The sequence below is a fragment of the Ursus americanus genome, chromosome 4 (assembly GCF_024610735.1).
Source record: "Ursus americanus isolate L20-20 chromosome 4, mUrsAme1.1.p, whole genome shotgun sequence".
Lineage (NCBI taxonomy): Eukaryota > Metazoa > Chordata > Mammalia > Carnivora > Ursidae > Ursus > Ursus americanus.
Genome location: NC_142130.1, coordinates 53,733,253 through 53,755,994, shown reverse-complemented (window position 1 = coordinate 53,755,994; position 22,742 = coordinate 53,733,253). Strand labels below are relative to the sequence as shown.

Here is a 22,742-nt window from a genome sequence, read left to right as displayed (position 1 = left end):
AAGATGTAGAGATGAACAAAAGGAATCATTTAGAACAGAAAGAAAAAAAACCCCACAAAAATACCAGAAATCCACAACTGGTTATAACTTAAGTAGTATAGAAAACTACAAAAAGGATAGACTTCTGAGAACATGAAGATGTGATAGAGCTTTGTGTAGGCAAGTTCATGTCCCAAGAAGCAGGAAGGAAGAAATAAAAGGAAATCTCCCCCAAACTCTCCCTCGACGTTTACATATTAAGCCATCTTTAAAAATTGATTCTTCTCCTCACTAGTTTCCTTCCTCAGGCCACAGTATCAATGTGCTATGGAGTAGAGAAGATGGGACAGAGGGAGGAGGGGGAGAGGGAGGAGAATGGGGAAGTGAAAAAAGCTAATACAGATTCTTATTTATCAAATGTGGAAAATGAGGCAAATGAAGGTTAAACAAACTAAAAAAGCATGGTGGGGGGAGGCTTTCATTCTTAGTTCTCAGCATCACATGGTCAACCCTACATTCAAAAACAAAGCGCTAACTAAAAAAACTGTCTTCCCTTGGGGTGCCTGGGTGGCTCAGTCGCGTCTGTCTTCAGCTCAGGTCATGATCCCGGGACCCTGGGATCGAGCCCAGCATGGGGCTCCCTTCTCAGCGGGAAGCCAGCTTCTCCCTCTCCCACTCCCCCTGTCGGTGTTCCCTCTCTCGCTGCCTCTCTCTCTGTCAAATAAATAAATAAAATCTTTAAAAAAACCAAAAAACAAAAAACACTGTCTTCCCTACATTTGAGTGATGTACATATAAATATTCCTATTTGGCCGATGTCCTGCACCTACAAAATGAAGAAAACTAATTCACTGTGATGAAAACTGACATTCTGAAAAGAAAATTTCTTTCCTGATTAAAAATGAAAATAAATGGGTACCACGCGTTAGTGGGGAAAGAGCATTACCCTGGGTTGTCTTTGCAAATTCAGTTGTTAATGGAATCTTCGTTGTGAAGAATCCTTGGGTGGAGTGCTCTGTCTCTGCTGGGGAAAAACACAGTGAGATGTCTGGCTTTCAGTAATTATCACCATGAACATGTTAAAAAAAACCCCAAAAACCACACTTTTTTCTGCCCCATGGGAAATTGCATTTATAAGTATGCCTTGTCATCACAAAATTTCAAGGTTAAAGGTACATTTTAATAACTCATTTATTATATTTGCTACCTTCTTGCTCTATTATTTTAATATTATTTTAAGGATTTCCAAAAGCTTTTAGTTCACGATAACTGTTTCATGATCCTGGACATGGCTGTTCTCAAATTATGCCTCTTAACTGTTTTTATATATTATTATATATATTTTATATATATTTTATATATAATCTATTCCATAAACTCCACAAATTATTTGAGTTGGAAAAGAAATACATCGTATGAAATCAGGCACATTTACACTGTATAAGAATAAATATTCTATTTATGTCATGTGAGAGTTAAAGTTTATTGACACGGACACATTTCTTCTGGTAAAATGAAAAAACTAAGTGTGGCACTACTACTCCCATATTATCTCGAAGTCATCAGAGCATCACCTAGACATAGCTAATTACTGTGCCACTTTACCACACCCTGTATCCAAGAAAACACTTGGGGCGTAGAATACACTGTCATCTTTTTTTCCTGCCCTGCTTTATAATCTGGATTCTGCTCATAACAGACATGCTTGTGACCGTTGGCAGGTATGGCTCTTGCTTCAATAGACCAAGGTACAATTAAAAAAAAAATAGGGAGTACAAGTTAGTTAGTTAGCATATCTAAGTAGTGGCTCTTGAAAAGTACTTTTGACTTTGCTGTCATGGGTGATGTTCACTCTGCGGGCCGTGGCTAGAATAGTGAATATTTGGAAATTACGGTGTATTAGCTCAGTTTTAAATTTTTTCCTTTAAAAAGGATTTCATTTAGAAATCTTATCAGGAACTGCATCTCAGTAGACACACACAAAGGGAAGATTTATTTGAAAAGGGATGAAGGGAGGAAAATAAGGCCACACAGCCATGTGGAATGTATGGCACAGGAACCAACAAACACAAGCCGGGAACGCTTGTTTTCTGATTCATTTTCAATCGAGGGTCAAACTGGGGTTTCCCATGCTGTGAATGTGTTGGTACTGAACTCCTTGAAAGCGTGGCCCACTTATCCCCACTAACCTTCCTGATGCATCTAAACATCCTCGTTTTTCCAGGTGAGTCACATGCTCAGCAGCTCAGCCTGACCACCGTTCTCTGGATTGCCTCTCTCCCATCTGTCTTTAACCTGAAAGAACCTTTCACATCTTTAACTTCAACTCTCACTCCAACTCAAAAATCCAGGGGAAATGTCACCTCCTCCATGAAGCCTCCCCTGATGCACCCAGTAGTTTGCTTGTTTAGCATGTTGCTCATTTCCCTATCCCACTCATTTGTACAACACTGGGGTGCACCCTAGGAGCTCTGGTGACTGAGTACGTGGGTTCCAATCCAGCTTTGACATTAGTTGTGTGACTTGGCCCGATTTTTAAATCTCTCTATGCCTCAATTTTATAATCTATCAAATGGGGCAGGTAACAGAACCTACCTTGCAATTGTTGTGTGGTTTAAATGAAAACATCACACATAGCACACTGGGTGGCACTGAGGAAGCACTAGTATCACTAACCCTGTTTCTTCATATTAGATGCTGAGCTCTCCAGAGTAAGGACTCACCCTTGAAACAGTTTCTTTTTTGGAACTCCCATTGCGTAGCATTTCACTTAGCACCCATAAGATACTCAATAAATTCGAGACGAAATTTTTCTTCCCCAAGGCAGTTTCAAATATGGAAAAAAAGCAACCAAAAAGTATAGCACTGATACACTTTGGGAACATTCCTCTTTTTAGAACAGTTAAAATTTTGTCAAGATGTTTTAAGATATTTTTTCTATTGAAAACCAGCATTAATGTTAGAAGGACAAATATATAGTTAATGTAAAAGAATCAAGAGAATGAATAGTTTTTTTATAATGGTAAAAAGAGACCCTCTATTGTTTGGAAACATCCCATAAGCACAATGTACACATGGCAACTTCAAGGGCAATCCCCGAAAGGTAGGTCCTCATTGGACTGAAATACGAAAACAAAATTTACCCAGAGTGGTTTGCAGGTCCTCTTCACTAGTACTTGGTGAAATCATGGGTATAAAAGGGCTGCCTCGTGTCTCTAAAGGAGCTGCAAAAGAAAAGAACCAGCAGTGTCAATCTTTAGACGCAAAACCTGCCATCAGACCAGAATGATATTACATGAGATTCCTTCATTTGAAACAAAAAAGGGAAAGCATTATGTGGTTCATGAAGAAGAAAGTTAGCTGTCCACAGAACCTTTAGGAGAATGACTGTGGAAGAGAAGAATAATGGTTCTCAACTGTCTTTTGTTTTTCCCCCACAAGGGCAGATAAGAAATTACGTTCAGGCCTTGACGCACTTCATGACCCTCTCTGGTTAAGATGCGACGGGAGTCAGAAACAGTTCTGTCAGCTGTAGCTCTGTCTCTCTCTCTCCCCCATCCAAGAGAACATACAGGATTAGAAAGTGAGTGAAAATGTTCATTATTGTAGTCATCTGGAGTCTCCTCAAGTTTATTTTAAAAATAAACCATTGGCAAAGTTCAGTATCTTGACCAATAATAATTACTTGCCAGAACCTTCCGTAACTTGTCACATGCTAGTGTTGTAACACTACAGCTGAGAACCACCAAACATGCAGAGACTGTTAACTAGATGGGCATGAGCACGTGGAGTCACTCCGAACACGGAGATACATGAGGTAGGTGCAGATGAACTCAGTAAGGAGTTGTCTTAAGTTGGTCTTCAGAGCAAAGCCTTTACAACAGTGGAGCCATTGCTTTTCTAGTTTGGAAAAAAGTAAGAGTAATGAGAATGAGATGATGAGGTGGATTGAGAAGAGATGATGTTTCAATATGAAAAGTTGAGAGAGACCTGAAATCGGACTGTAGCAATAAAACAATCCGAGCTGGTAGGGAGGACAAAACCATTACCTATTGTTGTCTCTGCTGGGTCAGTTCTAAAGGTAACAGGCTGCAGAACTAGGCCAAAAGCAAATCAAGGACATGTATTTATGAAAATTACTACCTGGAGAAGTAAACATCACTTCTGTGTTTCTATATGCTTCTATTTGAGCATTCTAACATTCTCGAAGAATCATAATAAAAATGAGAAAATTCTACATGTTAGATGCCACTTAGGAAACTTAGTTTAGCAAAAACCAAAGATCTCATTCACTGTGACTTTGACGAAAATTTTTGAGTAGGCACGCACAGTTTTGACTTAAAGTACAACCACAGTTGGAATGTAGTTCTATTTACATTTTGAAAAAAGGTAAAAATGGTTGGCTCAGTTAATAAGCATGTCTTATAATTTTAGCATGATCTCCTTTTTGATGGACACACTTCCAGGGAAAACTAATTATATACTATTCCTTCATTTTAACCAGAGAAAAAAATTCAAGCAGATTATAAGATTAAATCTTCACAAAACGGAAATACACATTCTATATCCATAATTTTCTCCAAACTTCTATACCACAATGATTAAAAAAATGTATTTATCTCAAGAACATTTTTTGAAAAACACACTTCCTAGCTGGGAAAATAAAATTATTTATTTACCAGGTTCGCTCTGAGAGATTTCAGGGTCTGGTTTAGGGGGAAGGAGCACATCTCTTGGAACTGAAAGAAAAAAGATTATAAAACACTGTACTCTAAATGCCACATTTGGAGTGAAACCTAACCCACAGATAAAATATCCTGAAAAACATGAATAAAGCAAAGGTATTTTCACAATGGCTTAAGAGTAAAGCCAAGAAGATGACTGCTTTCTTCAAAATGGAAAAAGTCACTGTGTAAGGAAGGCTCTGGTGGCAGTTAAACAAAATTGGTCACAGTTCTTTATGAAGCCTCCCTTGAGGGGGGAAAAGGAGGAAATAACTAATGTCATTAAACACAAGAAGGTGACTCAAGTCAGTAGAGCATGCAACTCTTGATCTCAGGGTTATAGGTTCAAGCCCCATATTGGGTGTAGAGGTTACTTAAAAATAAAATCTTAAAAAAAAAAAGGAAAACCAGAAAGTTTTTGCCTGAGGTGGTTATAGCTGCCATTTGATATTCATGCTAAAAGTCCATTGAGAGCAACAGAAAATATGTTATCCCAGACAATGTAGGCATAAATGGCCTATAAATTAAGGGAGACAACAAGAAAGTCAAATTCTTGAATATCTAAGAGGAGAACAAAGTTTTAGTCTAAAAGGCACTCGTAGTTCTTCTGGGGAGAAAATGGAGCAAGAGGAATCTACCCATCATTAGAAACTATCCCCATGTAAAATTTATGAGTGCTTATTACTCATAAATGCTAGATAAATGCTGCCATTTTGTCATTCTTAGTGATGTGGCTTCCGGTATATAAGGTTTCAGGGTCTCCTGACAGATGAGAGTATGACAACTAGGGACAAAAATGTCAGCTAAAAGAGACCTACTTATAGTCAGTCCCTGATACCCAGTACATTTTTAGAGTTTATTCTGGCAAAATAAAACAGTAGGCTGTGAATCTGACACCTTATTTTTCACTGAGGAAAACACCAAGGTAATTGGCTTATTATGAGCACCAGATTCTGTGACAAAGTCTCCTTCCAAGAGCAAGGTCCTTCTAAGTCCTACTGTCTTGCTGAAAGGTTTTCCTACCACAAAGAAGACCTGGTAATCCCTTTGGTAGACATTGTAATTTTCTTGCACCTTAAATGATGCTGGGGAAAAAATTAGGATTCAGGCTAGAATTCTACCTCAGAAAAAGACAAGGAAAGCTTTTGCACCATGAGGTGACCAAGCACCACTTCCCCTAACAGTGTAGAGTTTACACAGAACTGACACTCTCTTTGTACTGCTTTTCGAGATCATAATTAACGTTGCATATCACGTGTGCTCTTAGTCTAGGCTTCTAAGTCCCAATGTAGTTGTGGAAACTCATACAGTGAGTAGGATCTTGGCTCAATTAGAACTTTTATGAGCTAAAAGGTAACATCCCCAGGAACTTGAAAATTTGAATTTTTTTAAGGAAAAAAAACTTCAAAAAAGATCAGTGGTCCACAAAATTTAGAGAAAATGTACCACGATAGTGAACATTTGCCCTTTGCTACATAGTGTTTTTGGGGATTCGAAGGGTAAAATATGAGAAATTTCCAGTTGTAAATCAAACTAAATGTTTATGTGGAGGGCGAAAGGCTTTCATCTGGCTGTGTGGAGATCATGCCATGCAAAGAGGCCTGTAGTTTCCAAACACCCTAAAAGGCTACAGTTCCCAACTACACAGACAGGAGCTGGCATTAAGGAGAGCGGAGACAAAATGTACTACCAATAAATCCACCGTACTGTAAATACATTACTCGCTGCCTGCTTTCGTTTACTGTGGAATGTAGGCCAGGGTGATGCAGATTCCTGCTGCTGCAATTGGCACTTTTTAACCATGAAGTGATGATTTAATAAACTGTCACTGCAGACTTTCTAAAGCAGGTGAAATCAGTGGAAAGGAATAGAAATATTCACAGGAAAAGGATATGAATCATTCTCTTACTTGCTCAACGGCAGCTCCAAGAAATGAAACTTTTTTTTTTCTTTTTCCCTGTGTGGCATTCCTCCATATATTAAACTGAACAAAAGCATGATTCCTAAAATCTAAATCTTCCATGTGGGGAGAAACTTCGTGTATTAATAATGACAATTTATATGAGAAGGCAGTTTTGATTTCCTTATAAGAATATTTTTATAATAAATATATGTAGTTAATATACAATACCAGTATTATAATTTTAGACTCAATTATATTAGCCAACTTGTGATTTATATTAACCAATTATATTACTGTCTTTTTGAATAAAGTGCACCAATCCAAAGAAAAATTCAACTAAGACAATTATGAGTGGAAATGGCTAAAATGGACAAATGTAAATGAATGAACATGAATGTTTTGCTAGAGTATATGAGAGAACTTAATCTGTTATTTTCTGATAAAGATGGTGGAATATGAAGTTTTCAATGAGGTTTACTCCCTCAATAAGCTACAAAGAGACTGATTATCTTGGAAAAATAATACACACGGACTATACACCATTTCCATCTCTGAGTTCTCTTTTCCTTTATTCTAACCTTGTACCTTTAGGTCCAGTCTAGGAGGAAGCATGTCTCCCACCTGTTTGTAGGCCACTTTCCAAGCTTTACCTGTGCCATTCGGCCACTCTCTCTTCTGGAGCCTTTTACTTTCATTATTTCTATTATCTTATGTTTCTCCATTAGTCCGTATTTCCATTTATCCGTGATTTCCTCCCTCTTCACCTATAATACAGTTCAAATGCTCCAACATCCTAAAAATAATAATCATTTCCTCAATATGGCTTTGCTTTCAAACCATCCTTCCCTTGCTCTCATTCTTATAATCAAAAAACTTTATCTGTCTTTGCTTCTGGTCTCTCAATTGTATCTTTATCCGCTGTGGTCTGGCTTCCTCTTCACTGACCTCCTGCAACGGTGGGTCTGCAATGCTTTATCCATAGCTCTCAAGTCCAAATACTCAGAATACTTGGTTTTTTCTTCACTAATTAGGCAGCAAAACCTGACTGGACCTGACCTAAGGCTAATTACAGATATTATTCATCTGGTGTGGTACAACTATTTATACTTCTTACTGTAGGCATATTAATATATTTGGTATATGTTCTGTTTTACCTTTCTAAAATTTGTAAAACTGCTGGATTTTGAAGCATGGGCCCACGGGTTTTGGATATGGGTCTCTGGATCTTCACTGTCAAGTTCAGCAGCTCCTCTGATCCCTCTCTACCTGTCATTGTTGACCACATTTCCCCGCCTTACCTCCAGAGGCCCTCCTTCCTGGTACTCTCCCACATTTCTGGGAGCAACTTCTGCTGGCTCCTCATCACCTATCCATTTCCTAAATGTAACTGTGTCCCCTAAGTCTTTGATCTCTAACCTTTCATTTTTCTCAGTCTATACTTTCTTTTGGATGTTGTCATTCACACACAAGATTTAATAACCTGCTAGATGTAGACAGGTGACTTCCAAATCTATATCCCATATTTTCGGTTTAGAAATCCTGAAATACATTTTGACCACCTGTTAGACATTCCCACTTGGAAGTCCTACTGGCACTCCAAACTCAGCATGCACAAACACAAGTGCTTATGCCCCCCTCTGTGTTCCCTGCCTTAGTTAGTGGCATTATCATCTACCACTTGCCTAAGCTAGAAGCAACAGTGTCATCCTCCTCTCCATAGCAACAGTCATTGCCTACATCCTAGTGATTCTATTTCCAAAGGCATTTCAGCATTCTTCCCTCATTTCCTAACTGCAAAAATGCTTACGTGTGCCTTCCAATTGGAATTTACCAAAGACAGTAGTCACACAGAACATTTGCGAGGATTGCATAACTTGCCAAAATCTAGATTTTCTTTCTGGTTCACTTCCAATGACTGAGGTCTATCCAGATACCTATAGGCTAGAAGAGTCACCACAAAGCCAAGATGGATCTTTGTTTAGAAATACATCTACAAAGAAAGCACGGCTCTGTTGAGCCAGGTACCAGGGCAAGTCCTTTGCTCTGAATCTGGCATCATTCCTCTGAGGCAGATCTGAAGAAAAGCCGGTTCTGTGTCGGTTCTGGACATGGCGTGTGGGCTCAATTTGTCTAGATTCCTCACTAAAGGGTAGAGAGAGAATTTAACTGAGTGGCTGGAAGATAATTTTTTTAAAGCCTAAGTGGATTAGATATGTGCTATATCTAGGAATCTATGGAACGGAAGAGCTGTGTGGTCAGTCTCAGACTGACTGACTTGATGTAGATCGAAAGATTCAAGTTTGTTACTGTTGTTCTCTCTCAGAATAAATGTTGAGATAAACCTTGTGATGAAACATAACTCTGTCTTGATTTCAACACATTTTTAGACTTTTGCAGAGCGTCTATTTCTCTAGGATACCAGAGCATATTAAACATATGTGTAAATCCCCCTCTGCTTTCTGAGATACAACCTATAGGATCTGGTAAACCAGGTCTTAGGTTCATTAGGATGCAAACCTGTGCCTAGATATGACCCGGAAACTGAACACTAGAGAACCTACTCTGTTCGAACACTGGTGAGAAAACTGAAGATTATTCCCGTAGGCACCACATCCCTGTGGCAACAGGGGAGCGCCTGATGAATAAATGGTGGGATCAGCACCAGGTTCAGAGACGCAATTCTAACTGAACGTGTGCAACTGGAGAGCCAACGGAATAAGCCCCACGGAGGCTGCAGGGGGTAGTTTGTGCTGTTGTTTCAGTGCTCAAACTTAAGGTTCGAGTTCCTGTCAAAAAATAAGGTGGAATTAAGGCAAATATTAGATATTTAAAAAGGAGGAATATTTAACTATTAGTTATAGTTTTAGTATTAGATGTGGTGTAAGGAGATTAAGTCACATTAGGACCAACGGTATTACTTTCTCTAACAAAAAGGAAAAGCACACAAAATCACTCAAACCTACTGTTGTTATCATTAATGACTCAATTTCTGGGACATTTTTTTCCTGAAACTGAAAATGAGAAATTTTTTGCAAGTGGGAAGATCAACTTCCTTTCTTGTTGGTGTTTATAATACTGGGTGTTGTGTTTAGTGAGCAAATTGACATTCTAGACTTCAGAGCTAAGGAGCCTCTCTGGCCTACTGCCACCTGCAACAACCAGATTATCCCACAGCAGCAGTAATACCCCTCGCTTACAAATCTGGAAAACATTTATGGCAAGGGAATTCAGGCTTGCTTCCAAAATGTCATCATTTCACGCTATAGCTTAGAAATCCTTTGGTTCCGGGAATGTTCCATAGGCTTCTAGGAGCATCTAGAAATCTATAATAATTGGAACATTTAAAAGAAAGAAAAAATTATAGCATTTTCCAGATACTCTAGTTAAAAATTAGCTTTGTTTGTTCCTCTTACAGTGGTTTCCTAAGGTCACGTGAGCATCTAGAGCATTGGTGGCAAGACTCAGGAAATGTCTGGGTCCTTGCGGTTCCCACACCAACTGCTCCCACAAATATAAAATTATTCCCCCCATAAACGGACAAAAGGCCTTCTCAGATGATAGGCAAGAGACAGATTTGTAGCTAAAGAAATCCTTTGTGTATGTAAAATTTCTTATTTCTAAGCCTAAGCTGTTGTTCCATGAACTGCTTTGTAAAGTAGGATTTGACAGAGAAACACCCTCAATGCTGGGTAGTATAACATTACTGAACCAAGGATAATGGATAAACATCATTTTCTCTATTTGTAAAACATTTCTTCTTTTTTTGTGGGAAAATAACCCTCAGATTCTTGATTTTATCTTTCTTGGTGAACCATTTGAATATAGTATAGTTAGCAATGGTAGGTTTATTTTTTTTATAAGTCAGAAAATATGAGATTTTTTAGTTCTAAAGGAAAGGTCTACCCTTGGCATAATTCGCTACCTTTTGATTGAATCGATAGCTTACTATATGAGCAACTAGATAACCTACAAAACCTCTGAGATGATCAGAACATGGATGATTCAACATGGTGTCGGAACATGAGTGAAATATCGCCCTCACATCTATCAGCTCTCAGGTGTCATTGCAGGAGAGTGTGATAGGAGAATGCATTTGGCTTAAACATGAAATGAATCATTTACCAGGCAGAGTATATGATACTTCTGGAGTTGGTGATGCTTTTGGCTTTGAAGTAACATGCTGGGACACCTTGCGAGCTGAAAGAGAGAACTCAGATGGTGAGTCATTTTCTTCCAGCATCTCCCAGTCCTGCTAAACACGGAAGATACGACAAAGTGTAAGTCTGACCATGGGTTAGAAAAAAAAAAGTACTGAAATGGGAATTAGATAGAAAAATAAACCTTAAGCTCTAAACATTTATCAGTTAGAATTCCAGATACTTTTAGAAAAATGATGTCTGAGAAACCACAAAATATGACTAAGCGTAAGGGTAGGATGGGTAATTTTTTCGAAATCTTCTTTTCAGAAGAGATAACAATTAAATTAATGGAGAAGTATTCTTCCTTTCTGGATGTGTGCTTAAATCCTCAAACCCAGCCTCATGTCTTTCTGTGAAGATGAATTTAGTGAATTCAGAGTAGAAGGCAATGAAGCATGGATAGGACAAGCTTCAAGTTAGCTCAGGCAACAGCAGAAAGGGAAGCAGGAGGGACTGGAGTGGGTAGGCTCTTATTCTAGACCCCCTGCAATTCTTAGGTCCCACATAAATCCATAAATGAGCATGTTCACAAACTAAAATGGTCTTTCCACAACTATTCCTTTGGAGTAATATGTTGTTAATGTAACAGATACCAGAAAAAAAGGTCTAAATTATTTATAGCTCATTTTACAATTCCCGAAGTGGTTTTAAAAGGATTATGCTCTTTGATTCTTCCCATAACGATGGAAGGAAGGAATTATGAGCTTCACTTTAATGGCTTGGGTTAGTGACTGTCTGCCTGAGGTTACACAGTAATTAACTACCAGAGATGAGACTTGAACTGAACGCTGAGGTCCAGACAGGAGCGCTAGGTCCAAAACGGGCTTTCTAGATGCCAGCACTGAGGTCACATTTTAACTTGTTTCTTATTTTTTAGGTGGAAATAATAAACCTGTCCTAACCCAAAGGGTGTTTGTGAGAATTAAATGTGCAATGTCAAAATGTTGTGAAACTTATATGACTGTAATAAAATTTTTCCACTTCTAGATAATTTTTATAAATTTGACATTGATTTTTACAAATTTTACAAATTTGACATCGGAGTATATTCTGATTCTCATGTTTGACCCCACATAAGCCAAAAGCACACACAGTTTTGGTGGTTATAAGATTTCTGGGTATAAAATTAATGGGTTGTTGACTATTACCTATGAACACAGGAATCTAACAATCAAGTCTTTATTCAATGACAAAATATTCTTGATGATTTATTCTAAACTTTTTATTCCACTTTGCCCTTAAATGCCAAATATAGATTCAAATCTTGCCATCTAAGCATAAATAGGAAGAAAGGTGGTATGCCCAATTACAATTTCATTCTGAAAAAAGTAGTGGATGGACACGCTGTGTTCACTTGAGGGTGTACACACGACTGTCAGGGACCCCCCTAACGTCTAACAATAATAATTTGCATTTGGTATCGTATGTACGCACGGGACATTCTCCCACCCAAATGGCCTTCTGAAATTTACAAGAGCTAACCAAGGTAAGGGAGAGAGTACTAGGCAGGATTTGAATATTTATCTTTGAAAGATTTAGTTCATGTACAAAACATCCTTAAAGAACTGTAAAAACCTCCTATACTGCTAGGATCTATTCAGTAAGATCATTCCCTTGGGCAAGGGAATTTCACACACTTTTAAGAGGAATAATTAGAATGCATTTTCTTTTTCATGATCAATTTTCTAAATCTTTCTCTTGCATTAAATAGCACTGACGAAGCCAAAAGTATCTGGGTTGCAGCTACTTCCCACGGGAGATGCTAAGGGGCTGAGAGGTGCCTCAGTTGGGACAGAATCACGAGACTCTCTTGTTAGAGGCTGGCAGACACTCCAAAAGTTCAGGGTTAGAGAGTGGAATGCCTTGAGCACATGAATCTATCCATTCTGAAGTTACATAAGTTGTGAAGCAAGGTTAACTAATGGTATAAATCAAAATTAAACAAATTTGAAATTTAGAATATACTATAATAATGGGAAATTAGTGTAACTCCTAATTGACAATAAATATTTTTATAAGTACAGAATATATAGCTGAAAAAGAAAATGATGAATGTCTTGTTACCTCATATCTCCTTTACTTTAAAAATTTTTACTAACCAGGAGTTTATACACCCAATGTCTTAATTCTCACCACTTCTTACTTTTCATTTCTTATCTTCCAACATTCATCAAGTTTTCATGCTTTCTTACTTCTCTCAATTTCTCCTTCTCTGTTACTTTTGTCCTATGGCTTATATTCAAATAAAAAACAGAGAGCTTCTTCTCATGTGATTTTATCTGTTGAGTTTTTAAAATCAGATTTTAATTTTCTATCAATTTAATCCACCTGCTTTGCTTTTTTATTCCTGTTCTATTCATTAATCACCACTTATTCTCTAATCATTGTTTTTAATGTATTTTTTATGGATTAATGTTTCATGTGTATTTATTGTTATTTTAACTTTCTTATTCTTTCCGGGGATTTTTGCCTTGGTGTCTTTATACACTATGTATCATACCCATATTATTTTCATAGCAAAGCTTTAGTAATTAAATAAAACACATTTAAAAATACATTAAAGCAAATTTAAAATCATTAGCTAGATGTGGAACATAGAACCGTCTTTTAAGGAATTTTCCTTTAAAGAAAAAAACAATAAGCAAAGTTTCTCTCAGAATCAGATATTAAAGACTATGCCCAAATCTATAGTTTTTTCTTTGGTAGGAATACCGAGATATGATTAAAGTATTAGTGGTAGGAATTCAGAACGACTACTGACTATTGATCGAGCATAATTTTGATGCTGCTAACATTTTCCTTTCCCTAGACTCCAAGTGGTAGTGAAGTTTCCTTTTTTAGCAAATTGGGGAGGTGTACCCTCATACTTTTTGGAAGCATACCAGGTATAAATGCTATATTTAAATTTATGTGATAGGCCTAGGCTGTAAATTCCTTGACCATGGAAAGATACAATTTTGTCTCACATCCCCAATGTCTGGCACATAGTCAGCATGCAATAAATATTTGTTGAGTGACTACCTGATGAAACGAATTAGTTAATTGCTTAAGCATTGAGGGGTGATATAATTTGAAATTAAAGAAAAGAGATAAGAGATTAATGACAACAGAGAAGGCACAACCAAGTACATGCTTGGCATAGGCACCAATGCTAGAAATGTTCGGAAGAACCGAATGCATCATACTTATTAACGGATGGACTGCAGAGGCTGGATGAGGAAAAAGAGCAAAAAGTAGATGTAAAATACTAAGAACCTGCCAGCGATGCAAATGAGAAATTGAAAGGAGGAAAAGATGATGAAGTTTCTTTGAGGCGTATCAAGTTTATGGTAGCCCCCAACAGAAATCCTCCGAGGCAGTTGGAGAAATTGGACAAGATCTTGGTTGAGAAGTTAGGGTTTGATTTAGTCATTCCAATAAGAAAAGCCTCTTGAAAAGAATGCAAAATAGTTTATAATGACTCTTGTTTGGGTCCTTACCAAAATTTTACAGCAAAACCACCAAAGCAATATTATATAACATTATGTTATGGGAGAGAATATACGTACATATAAAACAAATCTTCATGACATACTATTAAATAAAATCTACTGAAGTTAAAAGAAAAGTAGGTGATTGGTAGGAGGAGGCACATTTAAGGACCGGAAGGGACAGGTGTGCCCAAGCTCAGAGAGGCAATGGGGGTAGGCAGCCTACTCTAAAGAAATTCCATTCTTCTCCAGCTCCCTCTTCAAATGTGTAACCATAGGGAAGCTTTCTGGAGTGTTATTCCAATAACATACTTCTTACTGAAGTTCAAAAGTAAATGTAAAGACTTTTTAGGTTTCAAAGGAAGACTCGCTTTACCAGAGTTAAAAACCCAACTCGCTATGATTTAATAGAATAATTCCACTAATATCAAACTCTTCAGGCCAGAATATAAAATATGTATTTACCTGGCTGTGTTTGTGGAATTCTTGGACGTGGAGATGTTTTTGGTTTGGGAGGAGCACGCGGTGTCTGCTTGGGAGCTAAAAGAAAGAATATAGGTTTGGAGGGTTTGGAGCTCTTGAGCGCTTCAAGAATCACAGTATCTAAGCTTCCAGGATCTCAAAGATGAAGGCCTAAATACACAGCAATTAATGCAAGTAAAGCTCCCACAGAACCACAAAATATAGGAATATAAATTTCTTCTATTATTATAACGGAAAACAAAAACAGAAAGTACATTAAATCATGTCCAAGATATTCAGCTGGCAAATGAAACTGTTGGAATTTCTGAAATATCTACTTCAAATACCTTTTAAAAGTGTTGAAAATAAATTTCATAATAACAAGAATTCATCCTTATTACAAGTTTACACCATTTTACCAGAATATCCCAGTATAATATTTTAAGTGCAGATAAATACAATTTCTTCTAAAAACAAAGTTAGCATGTTACATTCTGAATATACCTAGAAAATAAACACGTTTTAATAGCAGTGCTAATGGAAAAATCTTATGAAACAAAACACAGTTTTCATTGGTCATACTGGGGAAGAAAAACTGAACAGAAATTGAAAGAAATTTCTCATTCCTCAGAAAGTTATTCCTTTCTTGGGCAACTCCTAAAGCAGTTCTAGGACATTCACTGTAAAAAATCAATTGTATCTTTACCAAGAAAATTCGAAGTATATCCTGCTGGAGGAAAGGAACAATTAAATGTGAGGTTGCAGCTTGTGGAAACAACTCATTTGCACTGTCTCAAGTGTGTTTGGTATATACAGCTTAGGAGAAACAAAATGGTTTTCAAGGTCACCAAGTTTCTGGCACCTTAAGGAAAGCTTGCTGAAAATTAGAGTTTTGAGATAACTAGACGTTTCTAAAGAGTCTGCATACAGTGGCTTCAGTGGAATCTTTAGTGGAATTGCCTGTAGAGAAATGAACACCAAGATATGCAGGAGACTGTACGGTTTAGGAGCTGGAAGATTCAGAGCTCCCTTTGCTAATCACTCAATCTATAGCCTCATGTGTTGCATCAAAAGTAACAGGACTCTTATGGGCCCTTCTAATCCTGAAATTCTGACTGTAGAGTTTCTTTCAATCTTGTGATTTTTCTCACTCTCAACTTCCTTGCTTGCTGAGGTTCCTGACAGGCTATTTACTTCTCCCAGGGTATGAGGTAGGTATCACCAAGAGTACTCCCAATTAAACATTTCAGTGATATCCAGTAATACAGCTATTTAAGAAACTTTGGAAAAGTAAGAGATAACTGGCACAGATTCGGTTAATGCAGTTAGTGTGAAATTTCAGTAAAAATTAAACTGTTTAATAGGCAAAACTTAATAACGTATTTTAGAGGACAATGTATAAAATTAATATTCATATCTTCTTTGGAAATAGACCCATGTGAAATAGTTTAACGATAATCAAAACACAAGTTTGGGCTTATTTTCGATAAACTATCAGTCCAAGAAAGCCTATAAATATTGAGAGGATTTTTCCTTGTAAGAAGCAGCACGTTTAGTTATTCATGTTGGTGATCTGTCTTCCTATATTTCAAATTGCACCATCAAGTGAGCCTTTACGACTTGCCAACTAGCTGGTTTGACTCAGTTGCTCTTATTTACATGCTGTGAAATGGACAAACTGCTGCAGGAAGAGGAGTAGAAAGAAGTAAAGGACCTGAGTAATGATAAGGTGATTGGCCAGTTATACCCCTTTATGTGTTTTTCATAGTGTAATCTGTTTCTGGAGGTTTCTGTTAATCTCAAACACAAATTAGTTACCTTAAAATATTTTGTACATGACCATAGAATTTGTAAAAGTTCTAGTCAAGATGATAAAGTATTTAAAATTAGGATATGCATTTATATTTAAAAATGGAATATAAATGTTCTTCCCCAGAAACATTACTACGTCCCGTTTGAGACACTTGCAGAGTAGCTGAGAACAGTTTCTCCGTCATATCCCGAAGAATATTCACAACACTGTCAGCTTATGGATAGGAGAAATGGGCATCAGAAAAGTAGGATCGCCCATCAAAGAATGTGAGCAGAGTGGCTAACTTAGGCATTCTGATGTCTATGGTGCGCATACTGTCTTTCCATTCTTACAAATTCTGCAAACACTCACCTTCTACATGAAATACAAAATAATATTTACCCGGCTCGGTCGAAGGCTCATCTGGGCTGGGTAGGACTATAGTTTGGGAAGGCAGAGGAGATGTCTCTATGGTAATTGAAGGAAAGTACCTGGGGTTACGATAGCGCTTCACAAACTTTGAGTACAGATAGATGACAGAAAGGATGGTAACAAACAAACAAACAAAAAAAAAAAGAAAAGAAAATTGCAACTCTGCAGCAAAATAGTATTCCTACTTCTTCATAATGCATTTAGTTTAAAAAATGCTGAGATGCCAGGTTCCAAAATACTTTCAAATTAAGCGATATCCTTACTTTTCAAATCCTCACTTCAAACTAATACTTCCTCAACAATCCTAGAAAGATATATTTAGTAGTAACCTTAAAGGGAAAACCAAAGTAATAAAAAATGTTAAAGCATGAGCCAGTGAAGAAGCATTGGATTTCACTTAAAATTAGAGCAAAAAAAAAAAAAATCAAACATGTAAATGAATGTGATGGAACGAGTGTAAATGGAAAGTACGTGGCTAGGGCAGAAAGTATAAAATGGATCACCATACAAAAAGAAAACTGAAATATTCAACACAATGCAAGCTGGGAGAATGTTCAATGTTAGGAAAAAGATGCTTTAGGTTTGACAGTTTCACTGACTTAAGTAGAGAAGGAGACCAACATCTAGATACAAAACAGAAGAGACTTTTTGGACAATGGTTATGAATAGAAGCCCTAGAAAGAAAATTAACTGCTGCGATGAAGAATGATGTTGCGACATGAATTCACAATGAAAGAGAACCTGAGGTTCTCAGGTGATGGTGGCGATGAGGACAAAAGCTGCTGAGGTGTGTCATTACCTAGCGTGGTCTCGGGTGGTTCAGACACATTTGTAATAGATTCCACAACTGTATCAAAACAAAGGAGAACAATTTTAGAAAACTTTAAGACGCTAAGCTATAGTCAAGTTATTTCCTTCTTGAATATCAACACACCTCATTCTCTCAGGAATGTGCATCATATTTTTACAGACAGGACAATGGATTGAGAGAAGAAAAGAGAGAGAACCGAGGGGGAAATCCTATTCTGTCATACTAATTCTCCAACTAATATTAATGTTTTAATTGTCATTAACTGGCAGTCAAATGCTATTATGTCTCAATATTTTGATACCATAGAGAAACCAGAATTTCTGTATTCAGAGATCAATTATCACTGTAGTTGGAAGACTCCGAGGATTTTGGAAGCTACTCCTCTTCAAATGAATTCAGTTACAGAACAAGTACCACAGCTTGAACTTTCATGTTCCATGGACATGACAGACGCTAATTAAAAATTTGTTGAATAAATGAATCAAAGCATGAAAACCTTTACCACCTTCAGTCTTTGGTTCCTCTGGACTGGGTGGTGCTTTGGCAGAAGGATACAGATAATCTGTTACAGTTGGTGCTATGGAATAAACAGGGAATGGCCGGTTAGTGGTGGGTAGAGCGTAACACGTGGTCATAGAACATGGTATTTAATTTGAAAACAGAGGTTAGTTATCTTAAGTGGATACATACATGAGAATTCATAACATTTAGGTAGATTAGGAAGATGGTTACAGTTTAAGAGGGCGGAGATGAAGGCAGACAATCAAGGCAGTGTTCAGTGTGGGCACGTGCACACACACCACAACTGGCAGTGTCTTCAGCAATTTCTACAGGGAGCAAAGCAGGTAATGTCACTTCCTTACAGATTTTGGTTAAGGATTCTAGTAAGAAAAAGACAAAGAGTGAGTCCTTGAAAAGCATAGGGATGAATCCTAAAAACAATATAAACATGAAAAATAGGATGTGCAAATTCATATTTAAAGAATGATCAGAATATTAGAAAAGTAAATCTTAAATTCAGAGTGAAAGGGAGCTAAGGAAATTGTGAAACTTGCATAGCATTACAACAGGCATCAGCACAATGTGCTGTGTGAAACATTTGACTCTTAAGATTCACTGGATGAGCACAGACAAGATGTGAGGAGCTATGAAATGTCACAAAGCGTGAGGACATCCAAAGACAACTTCTGCAATGAGATGGAAAAGCACATATATCTGACTTCTCATTGGAAAACATTTTTACCTAGAGCTTCCTTTGATGACTCAGTGCTTAATGTAACAGATTCCAGGACTTCAGAAACTGGCAAAGGACACAAAATGATACAATTGATCAAGGATGGGCTGTTGCCAGCATTGAATGAATGCATACAAACTAAGTATTTAGAAAAGTGTCTTGCACCTATAGATGCTCAATGTTGGCTGTTATGATAATAACAACGTTATTAACAACACCAAGGGAAGCTCCAATAACTGAATTGAAGTCACAGTTTTCTAAGTGTTGTAGGTAACTATTAACAGTCATACCTGGTACCATCGTGAGCACCAAAATGCCATTTCACTAATTACAAGATACGCAAAGGAGATGAAAAGAAATTATAATCCTATGCTAGAAAAAAAGTAAGATCTTACGTTTCAAAATATATGTCCGGGGTAGCAACCACATTGCTAACTTAAAATATTTGTTTTCAATTTTGAAGGGCAATACTGTATAGGGTGATTTTGTTATCTTTACTGAAGTGCACACTTTCTCTTTCCTTGATGATCGCAACTGAACTAGCATTCTTTTCACATAGCAGAGCACAAATTTAACTTATTACTAAAAAGAAAATTTGTAATCTTTAGTGAAAAATAGGAAGAATAAAATCAGTTCTTCTAAGTGGTTTTATTAACTACTTAATCACATACTTGGTTATTCTCTATGTGATACAGAATAAACACAATGAAATGAAGAGAAGTATGTTTATCAGTTGAATAGCAATTACTATGAATAAATTACTAAGTTAACACCAATATGCAATCATGGAAAGAGCATGTACACTATATTAAGTTATTAAATGTGTATTATTAGCTTTTTTATATTTGGAAATCAACACTTGGAACACGTCCCCTGAAGCTCACAGTGTACCCAGACAGATAAAAGAGTCCAGTTACCAGGTTGACTCTGTGTCATTTCTAGGCTTGGTGATGTCACTGGTTTCAAAATAAGCAGTTCTGTGGGAGCTGAAAGAAGAGCATCTAAGTTGTCAAAGTAATTATGGATATTTCACAGATTTTAGATAAAGGCAGCAATGAACTGAAATGCATAGATCTTCAAAATTACAGGGTTATGGAGAGCCATGCAGAGTATACATTATTTAAAGCAGCGATTGGCAAACTATGGTCCTCCCAATCCAGCCCTTTGCCTGACTTGTGAGCTAAGAATGGCTTTTGTATTTTTCAATGATGGAAAAAAAAATTAAGAGTAATATTTTATGACATGTGAAATGGTATAAAATCTAATTAATGCTTTATTGGAACACAACCACACCCACAAACTAAGATGATTCAAAGCATATTTACATATCAATCATTTATGTATAGGCTTTGGTTTCCTTCCACTGAGATACTACATTCGAATCAAGTAGTTGTGACAGAGACTGAATGGCCTACAAAGTATAAAATATTTACCATCTGACATCCTTACAGGAAAAATTTGGAAAAAACAAAAACAAACAAACAAAAAAACAGGTTCTCACTGACTATTGTACCTGAATCTGAATTCCCACAAGGGCTTTTTAAGAGCTTCCTACGGCTGACTTTATGATATTATCATTACCGAAATGTTTAGTACCATCTAGGAGTGCTTTGTTCTGTGTTCTAGTTTGACCTCCCACTTCAGTAACCTCAACAGGTATTGAGTTTTCATTTTATGTTTGCTATTCCTACCCTTCCACTACTAATACAAAAACTGAAGTTATTTCAAAGCCCAACTGTTATCTGTGAGTCTACATAGATCTTTGACTTGTTTAAATATTTTCTCTCTATATTTTTACCATTCAATTAAACAAGCAAGCAAATTGCCTTATATCTAAAACAACAACAAAAACCCCTTGAAAACAGGGTTTCCTCACAAGTATTTCGTAGTCTTTTCAAGAAGTAAAACGTGTTCTTACTTTTGATCTCTACTTCTGTTCCTCACCTCACCCGACTCTACTCAACTGTTAATATGGTGCTGGGAACATGGAAGGCAAGGAAATTTTTGTTTACTAAGCCAAAGAAGTATTGCTAATTTTTAAAAAGATAAGTGGAATGGAATGGTAAGAGAATTGAATAAGATGCATCTTTTGTTGGAGACAATCCTTATGCAGGGTACATGATGATTTTGGCTACCCTAGATCTCCCCCAACCATGAACCTTCTGGTCAACATTCAGTTGTGAAGATGCTGACCACTACTTGTGTCTGCTCTCTCTTAGATAGCATAGAGGTGGGAAGTGAAAGTTAACAAGCCACATCATTGTCACTACTGAGATTCAACTGCAAAAAGCTAGAAAGACTCAAACTAGAAATCATTGACTTTCTTGGTTTCAACTGTAAAACTTTGGAAAGTTTAAAGTTTGGGAGGAGAATGGATCTTTTCCCCCATGTTTTAGAAACTAAAGGAAGAAAATCTTCGGTTGCTATTGTGTTTGTAGGTCTAGAAACCTCAAAAGCACTGTACATAGACCTATGTTTTCTAAAACATTAGATTTTCTTGCGTTTATTACTTAAGCATGAAAATTTTCACTTTACTAATCTAATTTGCTTTTAGCATTACTGAGGGTGTTTTGAAAACCAAATAACAATTAATTAAAGGAATAGGAATAGATATTAATATAATTAGATACTCAGAGATTCCTACTTAGTGAAGATTAGGAACCAATACTAAACTAGAAGGTAAAGAATAACCAAATTCATCCATGGTGAGGAAAGCCGTAACTTAAATTTACTAGGATTGGCACTTCTAATGAAGCAATTTTTTGGCACTTCCAATGAAGCAATTTTTTTGGAAAATTTAACAGGGAGAAATCATCTTTTAAAATAGGAAGAGAATGAGAGTGTCTCAAAAATCCTATAGAAAGTAAGTTGCTCAGAAAAATTTCATGGTACTTAATTATCATCATTTTATAGCTCTAAATACCAAAGAGATGGGTTGTAATTTGGGCTTCAGACAGTTCCTTGGACCAGATAATGAAATTTTAAAGGGGGTTTCATGGCAGATAGATTTCCTCACCTGAGTTCAGGGACATCTGTTAAAAACAATAGGTAGCACTTGAATTAAGAATCTTGACTACCCTTGAGATGAAGTATGAAACAGAACATCAGCAGTCTAAGGAAGCAGGAGCAACTCTGGCCATGACAATGATGGAGTAGATTTTTAATGAATAAAAAAGCATATAATGAGGTCACAAAAATCATTACCTAATGTTGTTTCTGGAGCCTCAGAACTATGAATAACAGGTTCAAAGTTCATAGCAGGAACTAACCAAAAGCAACAACATGAACATGAGAAAGTTTAAACACATAGAAAATCTTAATTTTTCTTTTTCAAAATATTAGTTTCAAATGAAAAACATTTTTTTTAAACTTTTGAACTGACAGGAAGCGTTTCTTTTTGAGGATTTGGTCACACTAGCTAGGAACCATTCATTGTAGAAGGTAGTCACAACCTTTAAATTCTGCTATGTCGGTTAGTGTGGTCAACATGAGGTTTTTCTGGGCGTTTGATTTTCTAAGTCTAGCCAAGATGAAAGCTTGTTTTGGAAATTCTGTTTAGGCAATATATAGGAAAATACGTATGAAAGTAACTTGTAGTTTTTGAAAGCTGAAAGAAATATCTATACTTATGTAATCATGACCATAATAAATAGATGTGTCTAAATGCAGATACAGCAATAAATAACTATGAGTGACTATGACAATCTTGCTATAAACACATTTTTAAACAGACCAA

The 22,742-nt window shown here is 36.8% G+C and overlaps 1 protein-coding gene across 40 annotated transcripts in view; it reads right to left on the bottom strand.

Annotated features, from left to right (window-relative positions):
• ABI3BP (ABI family member 3 binding protein) overlaps positions 1 to 22,742 on the bottom strand; it is a 232,874-nt gene that overhangs the window by 52,000 nt on the left and 158,132 nt on the right. For 19 of the 40 annotated variants that reach the window (XM_087861659.1, XM_087861664.1, XM_087861677.1 and 16 more), the window contains 12 exons: positions 22,211 to 22,270; positions 19,924 to 19,992; positions 19,016 to 19,072; positions 18,269 to 18,349; positions 17,761 to 17,808; positions 16,932 to 16,997; positions 14,741 to 14,815; positions 10,729 to 10,803; positions 4,659 to 4,718; positions 4,029 to 4,076; positions 3,123 to 3,203; positions 926 to 1,003 (listed from right to left, as the gene is read on the bottom strand). In XM_087861659.1, the coding sequence (XP_087717785.1) occupies positions 926 to 1,003; positions 3,123 to 3,203; positions 4,029 to 4,076; positions 4,659 to 4,718; positions 10,729 to 10,803; positions 14,741 to 14,815; positions 16,932 to 16,997; positions 17,761 to 17,808; positions 18,269 to 18,349; positions 19,016 to 19,072; positions 19,924 to 19,992; positions 22,211 to 22,270 (798 nt within the window). The remainder of the gene's footprint in view (positions 1 to 925; positions 1,004 to 3,122; positions 3,204 to 4,028; positions 4,077 to 4,658; positions 4,719 to 10,728; positions 10,804 to 14,740; positions 14,816 to 16,931; positions 16,998 to 17,760; positions 17,809 to 18,268; positions 18,350 to 19,015; positions 19,073 to 19,923; positions 19,993 to 22,210; positions 22,271 to 22,742) is intronic. The other 21 variants (XM_045785321.2, XM_045785323.2, XM_045785338.2 and 18 more) reach the window with 14 other exon arrangements.